General features: G+C 38.5%; 1 protein-coding gene across 6 annotated transcripts in view; it reads right to left on the bottom strand.

Annotated features, from left to right (window-relative positions):
• macrod2 (mono-ADP ribosylhydrolase 2) overlaps positions 1 to 17004 on the bottom strand; it is a 392053-nt gene that overhangs the window by 111391 nt on the left and 263658 nt on the right. For all 6 annotated transcript variants that reach the window (XM_086045890.1, XM_086045894.1, XM_086045892.1 and 3 more), the window contains one exon: positions 3356 to 3386. In XM_086045890.1, the coding sequence (XP_085902016.1) occupies positions 3356 to 3386 (31 nt within the window). The remainder of the gene's footprint in view (positions 1 to 3355; positions 3387 to 17004) is intronic.

Below are 17004 nucleotides of genomic sequence, written 5' to 3'. Positions count from 1 at the left end.
CAGCACTGACATACCCTCCAGAGAGTGATTGTAGCTGTAGAACAAAGCTGAAGATAAACTCTACTGTCTCTGCAAGATAGCTATGACAGGAGTAGCAGGAGCAGAGCGACTAAGATATCAAGGACTCATCCCAGCCCTAAAATTGACTTTTTCACCTGTCATAAATCAAATCGATTGAGCAAGAGCATAATAGATTCAACATAGACTACAAATCCTGCACTGCTGTAAAAGCAAAGTGATCAAAGACAAAGAGAATGATGCCAGAGATTTGTGTGCATATGTAACCTTATCTTGGAGGTGTAAAACGGAACAGCAAAGATTAAAAATCATTAATCATCAAATGTTCTACAGGATGGATTAGGCCACTTGAACATGTGTCCCAAAATCCAATTCAAGTCAGACATTTTGGATTGGTCAGGTCAGAGTGCAACCAACTTTGATGTTATCGCCTGTCAACAATCATTACAAGGCTGTGGAGGTAAACTTAGCTAGACACTCAGGATACAGTATACTGCATTTGCAATTCTTGCCAATTATGTAAATTGCAGGAATCACATATCCTGTACATGTCATTGACTGCACACCTACTGTACCTCTTTATGCATTGTGTTATACCATGGGGATATTTCATTGACTGTATCAGCGATGTAATGAGATGATGATAGTGTATTTCCTTCACAGTTTATCAGTAGATTCCAAAGTAGTTTTTCTTCATTTCACGGTGCTGTATCAGGGTATAAATCACTGCATTTTGTCAGTGCGATGTGGAAAATAAATAATATTAAATGTTGCAAAGATAGTTACCCACAAATCTCTCGCACTCATTAAAGGTAGTCTTTTATTGGTAAACTCACCGAACAGAAATACACTACAGTACTGTCCACACATATCTTCTAAACTAAAAATATTGGTGTCTGTAGAAAAATGACTTTCATTTTAAAAAGGTTTGTCAAGACATGTGAAGGTACGGTAGATAAAGTAATACATTAGTATAAATATATGAATGCTGATAATTCAATGCAGAGTAGAGGGGTCGTCGATGATTGTATTTCAGTGAAAATCATAATCATATATTGTTTCGTTTTCAGTAATCTCACTAGACGAGAGGACCATAGCACAAGCCACTACCACAAATTTTGGGGTTAGGGTAGCGGGAGGGTTCAGGCTAGTTGTAGAAGTTAAAGAAAAAGCAAATTGAAAACATTGTGATGAAATGTTTGTTCTTCCTTGCAGATCAATTTAGAATGTAATACATACACTGACATTTACAATCATTTTTTGTCAATCAAGGCAGAGGCCCAAGCATGGCACAAATGAGAGTTTATGAGTGTTGGAAAAAGTAGTAAAAAGCCCGTCGTAAACACTAGCCAAACTTTCTCCAGACGTTCGCCGACAGTTTGTGTTTTTTCTTGTCGCAAGAAAAGTAGAGGCAAAATGTCTAAACTGTGAGTACACCATGTGAAAATGTGCAAATTGTGCCCAAAGTGTCAATATTATGAATAACTGCCATTAATTTACAGCATTGCCAGCAGTGTTTTGTTGGATGTGTGTTTGGGGTTCTTATGTTGGAATTCTGCCTCAGATTGTCACAGTTCATGCTCGAGACCATGACACGCTTACGATCATGCTTAACTCAAGGCAAGACCCTCTTGACTTTGTACAAGTCTGTCTTACACATGCATGACACTATCTGAACCAAATATGTGGTTTCATCAGACCACAGTTCGAGTAAACCATATCCTGTATGTTTGTCTTCAGCAAAAATGTTTGTGGGCTTTCTATGCATCCTCTTTAGAAGACCATTGCTTGTAGGATGACGGACATGCAGACCAGTTTGATACAGGGTTTAGCACATTGTCTGAACACTGACAGGCTGCAACGGCCCTACAACCCCTTCAATTTTCAATCCCTGCAGAAATTCTGGCAATTAACTCAAACATTTAATTTCCAACTCAAACGGCTAATTTTCAAAGACAATCTCTGGATATGATGCTGATTATGTGCACGCAACTTCTTTGGTAAACCATGACGAGGCCTGTTCTCTGTGGAACCTGTCCTGTGTGGGATTGGCCCCTGTGCTGCATTGCAGCTCAGTTTCAAGATGTTGGCAATGCTACAGCCTTGGCCATCTTTAAAAACAGCAACAATTATTTTTTCTGATCCTAAGAGAGTTATGTCATGAGGTGCCATATTTAACTTCCATTGTCCAGTATTCCAGAGTGTGAGAGTGATGACACCAAATTTAACACATTTACTCCCCATTCACAACTGAGACCGTGCAACACTAATGAGTCACATAACACTAGGGAGAGGAAACGGCAAATTCGACCCAATTTGGTATGTTTCACTTCGGTGGTCTACTCACTATTGTTGCCAGTGGTTGAGACATTGCTAACTGTGTGTTGAGTTACTTTGAGGTGACACTATATTTGTACCTGTACACCAAGTGTCATTTCTTCAGTTTTGTCCCAAAAAGGATGCAATAAAATATTTATCCAAATGCGATGGGTGTACTCACTTTGGTAAGGTACTATATCTCTGATGTCACAATACAGTCTCCATCTTTGTTTTGTTTTTGGATGACGTGCCAATGAGGTAACATACGTGTTCTTGTTTTGATCTAACTGTTGCTCACTGAGGCATTACTGCTGCTGTAAATGTATGAAAGCATATCTTAAGGGAACAGTGTTTTCACCGCAGGTACATAATGTTCTGCTAATAAAGAGTGATCAAATCACCAGACCTCTTGTATTATGAGTGTGCTCACAACAATTATGAGTCCCAGATTCTATTTAATATATACTAGCACTCACACTGACTCTATTGAAACTTGGAGATCAGTGTTTTGGGAAAAAACAGTCATCTTTGTCATTTAAAATTATTCGTATTTTATGAGAATTTCATGATGGAAACACTTTTGCTGATTTGTCTTTCCTGTTAGTGAAAGTAAATCTGTGTCCATATTACAATATAACATAACATGGTGACCTATGTTCCAAAATTCAATTTCTCCACAACTCGCAACTTTTGCCAACATCAAATCGTTCTTCTTTTAACAAGTTTGACATATTTGCAAAGTGACTTGTTGAATGATCACAGAGCATCTTTCATTTGGTTATCCCAATTCAATGCGACTTTCACTTTGTAACATGATCTAAATTGAGCTTGTTGACATGCTTCAACATTCTCTTTTCAATAATTTAACTTATCAAATTTAATATAAATAATAACTGTTACAAACACATTTGCAATCAAAGTTCGATAATGTGGGCACATTATCTTGGTGAAGCTCTCATAGAGAGAAAACAAATCTACATCAAATACATAAATAAATGAATACATAAATAAATCTTACCATAGATTCCTGTGGAGATACACGGGAAGGCCTGTGAAACGAGTCAAAGAAACATCGGTCAAAGCATATTCACAGTAAACAAGCATGACACAATTCGGCAAAGTCAATATAACTTCTACACTCATAATCTCAGGCTGAATTTCAAACATGTTTTTACATACAAATGCTTCCTCACAAACTAAACAGGAATAGCTACATATAGCATATTTGCGTTTCCCTAAAGTGACCACGTTGTAATAGTTCTTGCTTTGTAGCACTTTGCAGCAAACATTATTATTCAAGCATGGATTTATAGCTTAAAATAGTTCCATTATTCTTTACTTGTGTCTGCAAATATATTGTGATACAGAGGACCTGCACCGAGCGTCCCTATGTCACATTTATCTTTTTAACTATATTAATAAACAGTAAAGGTTTCCTTTTTTTTTTTTTTTTTCTTATTCAAAGGTTCCATTTGTCCTCAAAAGCAGCTGAAGTTGTGTTTTGGTTCCTGCATTCTTCATAATGAGCAAGCACAACATTAATAAATGACACACAGATAACAAATGTCACCAATATCTAACTAATGGATTAATATTACAACCACTAATATACTAGCACACTAAATATATTACTCTAATAGTAAGCAAAAACGGCTACAGCTTGTTTTTGCATTTAAAATTATGTCAATTACAACACACATACAAAGGTACTTAAGACTAGCACACTAAATATATTACTCTAATAGTAAGCAAAAACGGCTACAGCTTGTTTTTGCATTTAAAATTATGTCAATTACAACACACATACAAAGGTACTTAAGATACATGTAAATACATTATTTTGTAAAGACCAGAGCATAGTTTGTCTGCATGTTTGTTAAGGCCATGAAGCCATGAAAATTAATCTATATGCTTAGACTTTGTGTTTTGTTCGCAGAACAATCTTGAGGCTGTGTTTCCCTATAAAGACTAAAACTTTTCTTTTTTTTTTTTTAAATAACAAACAATTTGGTATATTGTTGTGCTCACTGGCGCCCTAAGGACAACATAAATCTCGCAGCAATATGGCAAGGTCTGATCAATTTAGTTCAACTGTCCATCTTTGAACACTGCTTTTAAAGCAACATACTCGCAACAAGAAGGATTTGTGATGTTAACATAAACAAACAAACCCATCATATTCATACAAGCAACTCTGAAGACCTCCAACATCATTTTGATTTACTAATGGAATGTAATTCAGATGGCAGTTGCTCCACAATCATCATCACCGCAATTCAGCTACTTTTCGTAGACCACCTTTGACATCTCTCATCATTGGAGTCCCAAAAGTACTCTTCAGAGTTTTACGTGGCTTAACCAAAATATGCCAAATGCCAAAATTATAACACAGATTTCCAGCCACATTTCATTGTTAAAGTAAGACTATCAAATGTTAAAGGTTACATCTTGTAACCTACAGTTGATCAGAAAATAAGTAAAATAAATGAGTAAAGTGATACTCTATCTTTCATTTTTTCCCCCACTTTGAAAACCAATAGGTCAATTTGATGTTTTTTTAAGCCAAGCGGAATGCATTTCTGTGTGTATCCATATTAAACCAGTTCTAAGGTTCCACCTGTCCAAGTTCATTTTTCTTCTGCAGGGAGATTTAAATCTTTTAAAGTAGCTTTGACCTTTCCAGGTGACCGTCTGACTCTGACACAAATAACAGATGATGAAGCATGGTCATTGTTTTAATGCGGTGCCAAGCTCAGCCCATGGCATTTTCCCAAATGTGCAATTGAGGAAAATGATTTGTTAAACAAACAAAAAATAAATAAAATAAAATAAAATAACCCCACCCCCAAAAATTGGTGAATTTTTAATGTCTGTGTTTGAGACCACGTTTTGTTGACTTTAAGTCGTGAAATATTGTTGCTTTAAGATACACCCCAAACAACACGACTACATTGAGTCAATTCATATATTTGCAATATCGACTGTATTTGCCTCAAGCCTAAACAAATTCTTGACCAGCTGTGCCTGTGGTCTGTTTGCTAATAACTTATGCCAAAATGTTTGCAAATGGCAATAAAAAGCTAAGGCAATGAAATACGTAAGAATACAATTTTAAGTATCGTTTAAAACGTGCGTTTTAGTTCCTGGCAACGGAATTCAGTATGTAATGTGAAAAACAATATCACGTCAACGAGCCATGTGATCCAAGGTGTCAACAATGCACCGCACACACCGGAAAATGCCCCATAAATCCAAGAGTAAGTCAAATAAAGCATAACCTACTTTTCTTCGTTGTTTTCAAACAACGCAATGTGTAGTTGTTACCATGCATACCTGTAGATATGCTTACACTGTGTGAAGGTCCAGAGTTAATTAGAACAGGCAGCTGTATATAGACAGTCATGACCTATGATTCCTGCTTCAGGTTATTATTTCTTTCTGCGGCTGCTCATTAGAAGTGAGTCAGCATGTCGGCCCGTGTTGGCATGACATGTTGCCTTGTTGATGATTCTCTTTGCTTAGGGAGCGCTCAGAAATTGGTCACTTGGGAAATTATTCTGTTTCCGAGGCTCCTCCCAAATCTATCACATAATTTTAAAGTGGAACACCTTTCCTCTCAGCACTTCTGCACACTTATTTAGCTCGCAGTGCATGAACAATGACAAAAGGCCGGTTACTGTGATTATTGGAAGCATGACTAGACTTGTTTTCCCAATATGTTCGTTTTTTCCCATGTTTATTCTTTAAAGGTGGGATCAACGCAAACATTTTTTTTTCAAAAATATGTTCTATGAAAGCCCACTAGTTGAAACAGGGCATTCTGATAAATATTGCGTTTGTGGAATAAGTGTTAATGCACTAGTTTTTAGCCATCTCTGGGGGCAGCCATTTTGTCTTGAAAATGACATCACAACTGCTCACGACGACCAATCACGGCTCAGATTCAGAAAACAGGTCAGCCGTGGTTGGTCGTTGTGAGCAGTTGTGATGTCATTTTCAGTCGACAGAAGACAAAATGGCCGCCCCCAGAGATTGCTAAAAACGAGTGCATTTTGCTGCTTAACTTACATTCCACAAACGCAAAATTAATCAGAATGCCGTGTTTCAAGTAGTGGGCCTGCTGGGGACATATTCTTGACAAAGAATATGTTTGGGTTGACTTCCATTTTAAGGACACTCTTGAAGTGAGTTAGTTTGAGTCGTACAAAGTCATGGATAAACTGATACATTCTGTGCATAGGTACAGCCATATTTATTCATTCCTTTCACTTACACAAATTGCAACGGCCTTTCTGAGAGGTGAACATATACATTCGTAAGGACCTCGGGATAATTGCGCATCTTTTAAGCTTAATTATTCACCTGTATTTGTCTTAACGTGTTAATAATGTGCAGATTGTCTAGTTAAAGCAATGAGTTATTGACTTCAGTGTATGACTAGCATTATGCATATACTGTTTTCTTACAACGGAGTAACTGTAGCGCCACTAGCACAATGGCACCCTGCAACTTCCAGTCATTTGTTTAGCAGCAGGACGTAACAGTAGTAAACCTCAGGCAAAGCTCAACAGTCCAGCTGTAGTTGCAATGTTCACATGAATGAACGTGAATGAGATGCTGCAAAATAGCTATGAGCAGGCAGGTAATGTGGAGAAAACCTTTCATGGGCACAGTGACTTCTGCAGGAGGAACACCTCGTCTCGGCTGGCTGAGTATATAGAACTGGACCCAGGGTGCTGCGCCTGTAGCTTATAGCCGTCTAGTTTGTTTGCAGATAGAAGGTAAGATTATAAATCATAAGCAGCAAGAGTGTTCTCATGTGACCACAAATGTAATATCAACAAATGTGGCCAGTCTGCATTTAACATATTGTATGTGTATAATATATTAGTTACACAAAGTGTATAACTGTGTGTGTACAAATATATATCATGTAATGTATCCTTTTAGAATTTTGCTTTTGAATGGAAATCGATTCTTCATTGCTAGAAGAACTTGGGCACATCTTTTATTGGAGAATATATAGAGGTCAACAGAAGCTTCTTTTAAAGCTTTGAACTTTACATTTACTACGAGTCTCACATTGACATGATTAGAATGGTCTTATGAAATGTTTATTGTGTTTGTCACATGAACCGTCGCAGTATAAAGAGAAAAAAAAAAGCCTTTTTCATTTAGTGTTGAAATGGAGGACAGAAGCAAAGAAAGAAGAATTAAAGGAAAAACATATTGCCAAATGCTTGATTAAAACCTTAACATTCACCACTGAGAAGTAGAACTCAATGTGCCTCCAGGCCAATGTGAATATTCCAATGAGTGTTTCATGTAAATGTAGACTATGTGTCCATGGCATGTAGCATTTGAAGTAATTTGCATTTCGGAAGCCAAATTTACAGGTGGGCATGAAAAAGGATCAAAGCAGGGATGATGAGGATTTACTCCGCATCTATCAAAGTGATATTTCATAGGGGATCTTAAAGCGAAAATGCCTCTCTCTGAATACTAAAGTAAAATGTATAAGGGGAACGCAGCAAAGCCACTTGGAAAAAAAGAGCATATATAGAGGGTCAGCTATCCATATTGGATTTCCTATATAGCGACACAGATCTGTGTGGACTTATTTTTTTGCATGTTTATGGTTCATTTGTATGACAAAATGACATGCTCCCATCATTCGCATTGTGGTTTGCCAGAAAGGAAGGACGTCCAAAGAAATGAAAATAGTGCAATTGTGCAGAAAACCTAAGAAAGATGCAGATATTTTTTTCATTTATATTACAAAGCTAAAACCTATTAAGCCCCTCAAGGTGTGTGTGTGTGCGTGTGTGTGTGCGTGCGTGCGTGCGTGCGTGCGTGCGTGTATATGGAGAATGGGGCAAGGGGGTGGGGGTGTTGGGTCATATAATCTTAGTTTCATCAGTGCAAGCAAAACGATGATGATGATGATGATGATTATTATTATTAAATTATTTTACTTTATATACCTTAAGATGCTCCATGATAATCTGTGTTCATCCTTGGGCATTTAGTACACCTAATATCAAAGTATGTAGGAACCAGAATTTTGGGGGGAGGATTATAACAGCAATGTACCCCTCAAAAGTTCAAATGACTCTGTCTGGATGAATCTGCTGAACCAGTGAAAAAGCGTCACTCACCAATGGCCAATGGCTTGCCTAATGGTCCATGCTTTTGCCCATGGAAAGGCATCCAGAGCAAGTACAGCCATATCAAGGTAAGTGGGTATTGCACAGTGGACAAGGAGCACATTTTTTTTTTTAAACTTCCATGTAGCATCGTGCATGGAAAAAAACAAAAACACTGTTATTCAATGATTACATTTTTATTTTCAGTTAATTCCTTTTCACACGAGAGGGGACAGGTGCATTGTTTGTTACTTCCAATGTATTTAAACTGTCTTACACAGCCACACATGATTAATGGAGTAGAAACAACAAACCTGAGATAAATCACCGTGATTAAAAACTTACGATGAATATGAAGCACTTTATATCATGCTTCAAAATATCTGAGGGCAGATTAGTAGCATATGGAGATGGACGGTTAGAATTATCATTAATCCTCAAATAAAGGCTGTGATTTGTTCTACAGTAGTGGAGAAGATGATTCCCTGGTGGTTTATCAAAATGAATAATAAAATCATTAGAAAGCATTATCATGAGACATCCATAAATCAACTTCAACAACCTTTTTAATCACATAATAAAAATGTCTGTGGCCTAGCAAGGTGAAAGTTTGCCTGTGACACACATCTGTTGTGAGGCTATTAATTAAACTCTTTTTTTTTTTTTTTTGCTTTCAAGACCGCCTTCAACATTTCAAAATTGCCATTTCAAAAGGGGGCCTCAAAGTCCCAAGTCCACTTTGAAAATTAAAGAGACAGAACTGTACACATGTGGAGACTAGCTCTAGTGCACTCCTTAGGGTGAAACATACAGTATGCATTTCTGATGAAAATTGCATACTAATCATTACTGTGATGAGGCTCACATGGTATTTTAAGGGGGGAAATACTGTACCTTGTTAGAACGACTTAAAGTGGAAATCAACCCAAACATATTTTTTTGAAGAATGTGTTCACAGCAGGCTCACTAGTTGAAACACGGCATTGTGATTAATATTGAGCTTGTGGAATATGAGTTAAGCAGCAAAATCCACCAAAATCCATATATATATATATATATATATATATATATATATATATATATATATATATATATATATATACACACATATATATACAGTATATAAATACATACCCGCCCCCCCACATACACACCTATATACGTACCTAATTTGGTAGTTATATTTGGCAGTGTAAGCCCAGCATGTGAATGTTTTTTTTTTCTAGGAGTTTGGAAATTAATGACCAACAGATGGAGATTATTTTGACTATGCAGGCGTCCTACTGTGCAGTGACAACAGCACAACAGTGATGAAAGACAATTCATGAACAAATTCATGAGTACAGAAAGGGACATAAATGTTTCCCAGGAATCTCCCTGATGTTTGTAAAGTACATAAAGATATTCCATATACATAGAACTGCAATGCACTGTATAACAGCCACTATTGTTATCCAAAGCATTGCAGAGCATGCTTTAATGAGTGTTCTCATAAACTGCAAATTCAGTTGCACTAGGTTAACAGTGACCCCTCGGAAGTATTATAAGTATGCCAGTTACAACTAATTTTGTCAGATTTTCCCATTAAAAATTGACTATTTGACCCTGTTTTCCCCTAGCAAAAATTAATAAAATGACTTGAACACAGTAGATCGCACATTGGGTCTATTTCTAAATTTATTCAGTGGTCTTTCACTTCAGGAATAAATTACTCAGTGGCTTCAAGTCGGGATGTTTCGGTCAACTGGGAATTTAATAGACTTAATGAACTCTCTTTGTTAACGGAGGCTTAACGTGGTCTGTGATTTCCTTCCTTGTGCTTGGGTCCTCAAAGACGATGGTAGTTCATCCCATTTGCACAGCCCCATTAACGCGAGGTCGGTGCAGACCCCTGTGAGGCAACAATAGGGAGAAATGTCCTGCATATCAGCCAAATAAAATAAATAAATGAACACAAGTCTAGCTTACTTACTTAGGGTTTGGGTTAGTTTGATTTGCCTATCAGTATTTAATGGACAGAAAAAGACATATCTATCCATCTTCAATATGGCAACTTTTTATTTAATTGATCAATTTGTATGGTATTAATAAATAAATAAATAAATAAATAAATACTTCATCATATATCCTTTCCAATTACAGCCAGAACTGTTTCGATACTGGATGGAAAGCCTAGATATGCTGCAGTATCTCTTGTAAATATAATGATAAAGCCAGTCACCGAACAGCATTTACACCACAGTTTATACCACAAATTTAAATGGCATGCTCATATGCAGACATACCACACTAGCGTAGAATGCTTATCCATGTATTCCGTGGTCAGACTTGGCCCCAGTGATGCTCACATTTTAAACTCCCAACAACAGATTACAGAGCAATGCGTCAGAGTTTGGCCAGAGGTAAGAGCAACCAACACTAATTACAAGTAGGCGAGGTCAGACACAATGTATTTGCTCCATATAGTGCTCTGGTGCACATGTTGTGACACAAAAAATGTAGGCATGGATACAGACAGTATGTGTCTTATGACTTCCTTCAAATGACTTACAATGCCTCAAGGGAATGTCCACAAAGCATGAAAGCTAAAGGTCAATTTAGGGAGTTTTTCCCACCAATGTTTCTAAGCCTTGAAAATTACTTTGGTCCAAGGACGTAGTTGCTCTGAGGAGGTCAGTCCTCTCTCTATGCAGACCTGGGGGCCATTCTCCTGCTGAGATCTGAGCTCGGATAATGGCACACTCAGGAGTACGGGGATTAGGGACAGGAGGGACATGAGGAGTGACAGGCTCCTTTGTGCTTGGTTCATCCTCATTCTGGGCATAACGGAAGACACCCTTCAGACTGCTTTCTCCATTTTTTTTTTAGGGTGCTAAGTCCTCAACTGCTGGACGAGCTCAAAGGCGAGGCAGGCTCATTGATAATTGTATAATGGCTCACTTTGAGAGAGCGGGCATTTTGCTGAGATGGGCGTGTGGATCAAACAGCAAGCTATTAGTCATGCTGCCGACTCAATTCCATATGTATTTTATTTTCTCGTGGGTAAAGGTTGCTTCACCGAACCATGTTTCTCGCACTCGCAGAAAGATAATGATATTCAAGCCTACGCGAAAACAAGGTGCTTCGTGTCTAAGTCTCTAATGGGAGAAGATCTGCAAAGGTGAGAGTGGGAATTAATTATTTCTTGATGATCTTTAAGCCGTGGGTTTTAGGAACTAGAATCAAAGTTTTCTTAGCAAACTGTGTTACTGCTGAAATATTTAACTTCATGGACAGACACCAGTATTTTAATGTAACTTGATGGCACAAAAACGGCAGATTTAAGGGACACACTGTTGTCCACATTCATCTTAGGTTGTACATATACATGTTCTCATAAAAAATTGAGAATTTTTAGTAGGACAACTACGTTTTGTAACTAGCACAAAACTATATTTTTGTGTTACTCAAAAGTCTTAAAATTAGATCATCAAAGAATGCATCTACAGTGAAATTATGTCAAAATTGCATTATTACAACAACATATAGCAAAACATGTTAGTGGACTGAACAATACTGTAATAGGAGGACTCACCATTATTTCAGCACTCATCCTGGACCGAGTTATTTTCTTTTTGGAAACCCTCCCTAATTAATTCTCATGAGAACAAGTTGACTATTTAAGCAATGATTAGAGGCAATGACAATGCCTTTATTAGTGCTTCATTTACTGCAATCCAAAAAGGAACAGCTGCTGAATGTTACAAGGGGTGCCTTTGCAACTACAGTACACATATCAATCCGTTTAGAACTTTGGTCCGATACCAAACACATCATACACCAAACTTTCACCCCCCACACCAAATCCAGGAACCCAATTTTCTGTCCATTGAGCTTTAATAATTCCCTAGATAATGTACCACACAATTATAGTGACTTTATGTAGATATATTAAGCTAATTATCCTCTTTCACGTGGTAACAAAATAAACACTGCTATCAATCGGCATGTTAAGTGCATACATGCAAAACCAAATTCGTGTTGAGTGAGTCAGCAGTCTCAACGGTTAAAGTTCTTCCCCTAATTGCATCACTATTATGCTCTTTGGGGTCCCTAGCTGATCATTTGAATCAGGTGTGTTGGAGGAGGGAAACATTGAAAACATGCAGGATAGCGGCCCTCGAGAACTGTTGTTTGAGACCCCTGAGTGAAAAGAAATCTTGCACAGACCAGTCATTTAGCACAATAACAAAAGAACTAGATTTCCTAATAAGTTCTTCATATTCATCTGTAATAAAACTGAATTCACAAAGATGCTGCAGAAAATCTTTGGATCACCACAGTTGAAGACAGGTGTTTTACTGCAGTTTTCTACAACGGCTAATAACGTGGTTGTGTGCACTCTGTCTCAAATTGACTCTGTATAAGAATCAGGAGGAAATAGGCTCTCAATGGCCGTTGGATGTAAACACTGTGAATGTAATTATGGTGGAATGAACTGTGGATAGGATGCACCGCGAGACCTTCACTCCGCAGAAGATGTGCAAACACTCACTGAACTCAGCACGAGCAGACTGAACCTCATGGTCTCTTCTCACGACCTGCAAGGGGAGTGAGAGCATCATACACTTGTCTTGTCATATTGCACAATTACTTTTATTCATGGCATAGGGGTACAGGGGAGCTACAGATGTCAAAGTGTCGGTGAGAGTGCTCCCCACGGCTTGTCCCCATCTTCAAATAGCTCTGTCACATTTACACTTCAGTGAGGAACACGGCTATAAAGTATTAGCCTGCTAAAGCAGTGTTGTGAAACCCAGCAATGCTGTTGGAGCTGAGTGCAAAAGCAATCTGAAGGATTGGCTGATCAAAGTATGCACCTTGAAATCCCCAAAGAGATTTATTTCACCAAGCTTTCAGGCCAACCGGGCCAAATAACAGACTACCTGTGACACCAGCACAAGCGAGAGTAATGCTAAAACAGACCTTTAAGCTGTAGTTTTCCATACTGTAGTAGATAAGAAAATGACAATTTATTCTAGTTTGGCCGGGAAAAAAAAAAGGAAAAAGTAAAGCTCACATGCCCCCCACCATGTCCCCCTAAGGGGCGAATGCCCCCTATTTGAGAAGGACTGCTGTAGATACATCCAGTAGATAGTTTTATATTTTGCAACTCAGGTAATTACACATATACTGTATGTTATATTGTTAAGCATAATACAGAGACGTGCGCATCAGTAAATTTTGCTGGCCCGTCATTCGGCATTCGCCAACGGCCGGACCGCCCATCCGTCATCCTCAGTCCGTCATTATTTCAAGCCGAAAAAAAAAGTAATTGTCAGTCCGTCACTGTGTCTTTGTTATTTTAATCGCACTTCAGTTATGGCTAATTAGAAATTTAGTTCATCACCGCTATTTTAGGATTGTCAATTTAAAAAAAAAATGTTTACAAGGATAACAGCAGTGGTTGGCATGTTAAGTAAATTTTACCGGTCGGTCATTTGTCATACGCCAGTGGCCGGCCCGCCAGTCCGTCATCGTTATTTGAACCATGGATACCCAATATGTGAGAATGTCATTGTGGTCTGTGAAACATACTTGCAAAGTGTCTTCAAACTTTTTGATGGATTGATGAATGATAGTGATTGAACGTAGACTAAATGCTAGAAACAACATTTTTTCATCATGCCATAGGTACAAAATGGCTTTTTCTTTTACTTTATACATTCAATTGCTAATTTAACGCTTGCATTGATTAAAAGACTACAAACACAAAGCCTGCAGCAGCTGAGTGCTTCAAAGTCCGCGCTCATGTGAAGCACCCATCGTGCAAAAAACCTTTGAAAATGACATCACAAAAGCAAATGTCTGCCCTTGGCTTACAACACCTTCACAAACACCTTCTTAAAAGTTCCACAGCCATGAGTGATGCAATAAATTAAACAATGAGCCAAATAACTGCGTCTATAACGTGGATATTAAAATGAAACAGAGTCTTAGCTCGATGACACATGATCGAGGGTCTTTCTGCAACGAGGCATCACATCGATCCATATTAAATAAACAAGCCAACTTAATCCAGCGAATTTTACAATTTTCACTCGTTATTGTCTAAAATAAACCCAAAACAAAACAATTACGCCACATGGATTTGCACAATGAGGAAATGGAAGTAGTATAGCCACACCTCTGCAACACTCAAACATAATCAAGAGCGGCAGGCTATTTTTGTATTTTTATTTCTGTACAGGTAGTCCTCGTATTACAATGTACGCGACCTACCACGTTTCGATTTTACGACGCCCGTGCCTCCTCCTCCATTATGTCCCCAGCACCATAGTCACTACGTTTGCATGCAGTCAATATTCGGGTTAAAATCAAAATTCAGATTTCTGAAACATTCTGAATATCCCGTTTACATGATTGAGCGGACAGAGTTGCTCCGGCATTTGAATAACCCACTGTGTACGGCGACACTGAAATGGACGTCATTTCCACTTGTAACTTCCAACCGTCAATAAAACACTTGATATTCATTTCACTCACCACATGAATGAAGCAGCCGGTTTCCTACTCGCTTCAAAATTGTGCTTTTGTGCTGCGTCTCTGAGCTTGTTTACCTTTGCTTGGGTATTTGCGGTGGTTGCGCGCCAATCACCGCACTTCCACATACAAGCACTTCCTGTACTACAAAGACCAGCATTCCTTGTGGTTGTGCATACGCAGAGTGTCTTGATCGTGTCTGCTCACGCCGGCAGTATCTTTGCCTTTTTTGCTCTCCTCTAGTCCTTCTCTATCCACTTCTCAGCAGCAATGCTAAATACAGCAACTTATGCTTTTTATTTTGATGTATTTGTTTTTCTATGCAAAGTATTTTGACGTAAATTTTGACTTAACGGTGAAATCCGACCTACGCCGAAATTCAGGTTACATCGCCAGGAACGGAACTCATTCGTAAAATGAGGACTCCCTGTATTTGCTATTTTCACCGCTTTAAATTGTCGAACATTGCGTAAAAATTACAGACTAAGTAGGGACGGACCGTTAGAATCGATTTGTGGGGAAAAAAAATGAATTTGACCATATATGTACATATAAGGTTTCCGCCGGACAGCAACGATGTATTTTTAATGAATAAATAATGATTTTTCAGACAAGTTTAGTGAGATTAGAAGAGAGACGATCTACACACAACGGTAAGTTCTGACTTCCGGCTTCAGGACATTCAGGTTACAACGCAGCTAGAGGACCGGTACTTCATCGTAAAGTGAGGACCCCATGTTATAACATACTTTATCACGCTTGACACTTAAAATCAGGAGGATTGGTGCAGCCACTTTGTGCCGCACTCAAGCACGGTGTATTTTCCTGGTGTCAGCATGGTTGGAAGAGGTGGGTTTGGGAACTCGCAGGGGCGCACAATGTGATATAATTAATGCATTCATTCCTCCCGCCACTTTTTAATGATATGTCACCTTCCATAACCTCAACCGAATGACTAAAAATAAGCCTCAACTCGGGAAAGTTGCAGAAATACCATGCCAAATCATGGGCTGGCTCAGTGTGAGGTAAGTTAAATATTCCAATCACATCCCATGTGATGATATGATGACTATTGTAGAAAAACAAACATTATGGAACTCGAAATACATGCTCACAATGCATCAGTGGCATCTTTTTGAGTTGTTCATGTGACTGCATATGTACCATCAGATTCCAATAATATCAGCTGAAATCAAACTGTCTTCGGTGCTAAGTCACTCTGAACAAACCAAGCACCACAGGATAATCACTGAGTGATTATCAGTCACTCAGTGGCTCAATTGACAGTATGTGTGTACCCTGCTTAAATAGAACATCCATCTCCTCCAGAATTTAAAAGGAAAACGGAACAACATCCTGAAAAGAAGTCAGGTCTTAGTTTAAGGCTAACAATAAGAAAAATAAGACCCCGGTAGGTAACTATGACTTGAATGAAATCACAATTATGCAAATAAAACATAATGGGAGGTCTGCTACAAGTACCCATGCAATGAACACTGACAGGGCAATTACTTTATACCTACACCTTTAAACACAACTAGAGAGAGAAACCGGAAGGCAATGGACAGTTGAGGTAAGAAAAGTCTGCAAGTATAAAATGTTCCCTAAATGCCATAAATTCCCAAAGCTGCTCTACATAATCTTGGTCTGAGCGCAGGTGTGTCTCCAAATGAGGAGGAATAACAAGGGAGTCAATGCCCACAAACATTCCGACCAAAGAGAAGGGACACGGCGCTCAAGGTCACGGTGAATTGCAGCAGCACTGACTGTCGATTGATTGGGAGTACAGGGAGCAGCTGGCTGAGAGGAAAGAGCAATGCCACTGAGGGAATCACCAGGTGGCTCCCGTGAATTATGACACCCTCCATCCACCACTTTTCATTTTTCGAGCAGAATAAAAAGCAGTGCATGCTGAGTAGGCTTCTCATCTGTTGTTTGGCCCTGCAATGACTTCCTTGTCACAGCTGTAGATTTCACCACTTGGTCAGAAACTAGAGTT

This window comes from Filicampus tigris, chromosome 11 (assembly GCF_054856515.1).
Source record: "Filicampus tigris isolate MCC_2025a chromosome 11, RoL_Ftig_1.0, whole genome shotgun sequence".
In the NCBI taxonomy this organism is placed as follows: Eukaryota; Metazoa; Chordata; class Actinopteri; order Syngnathiformes; family Syngnathidae; genus Filicampus; species Filicampus tigris.
This window is presented reverse-complemented; position numbering and strand designations above follow the sequence as displayed.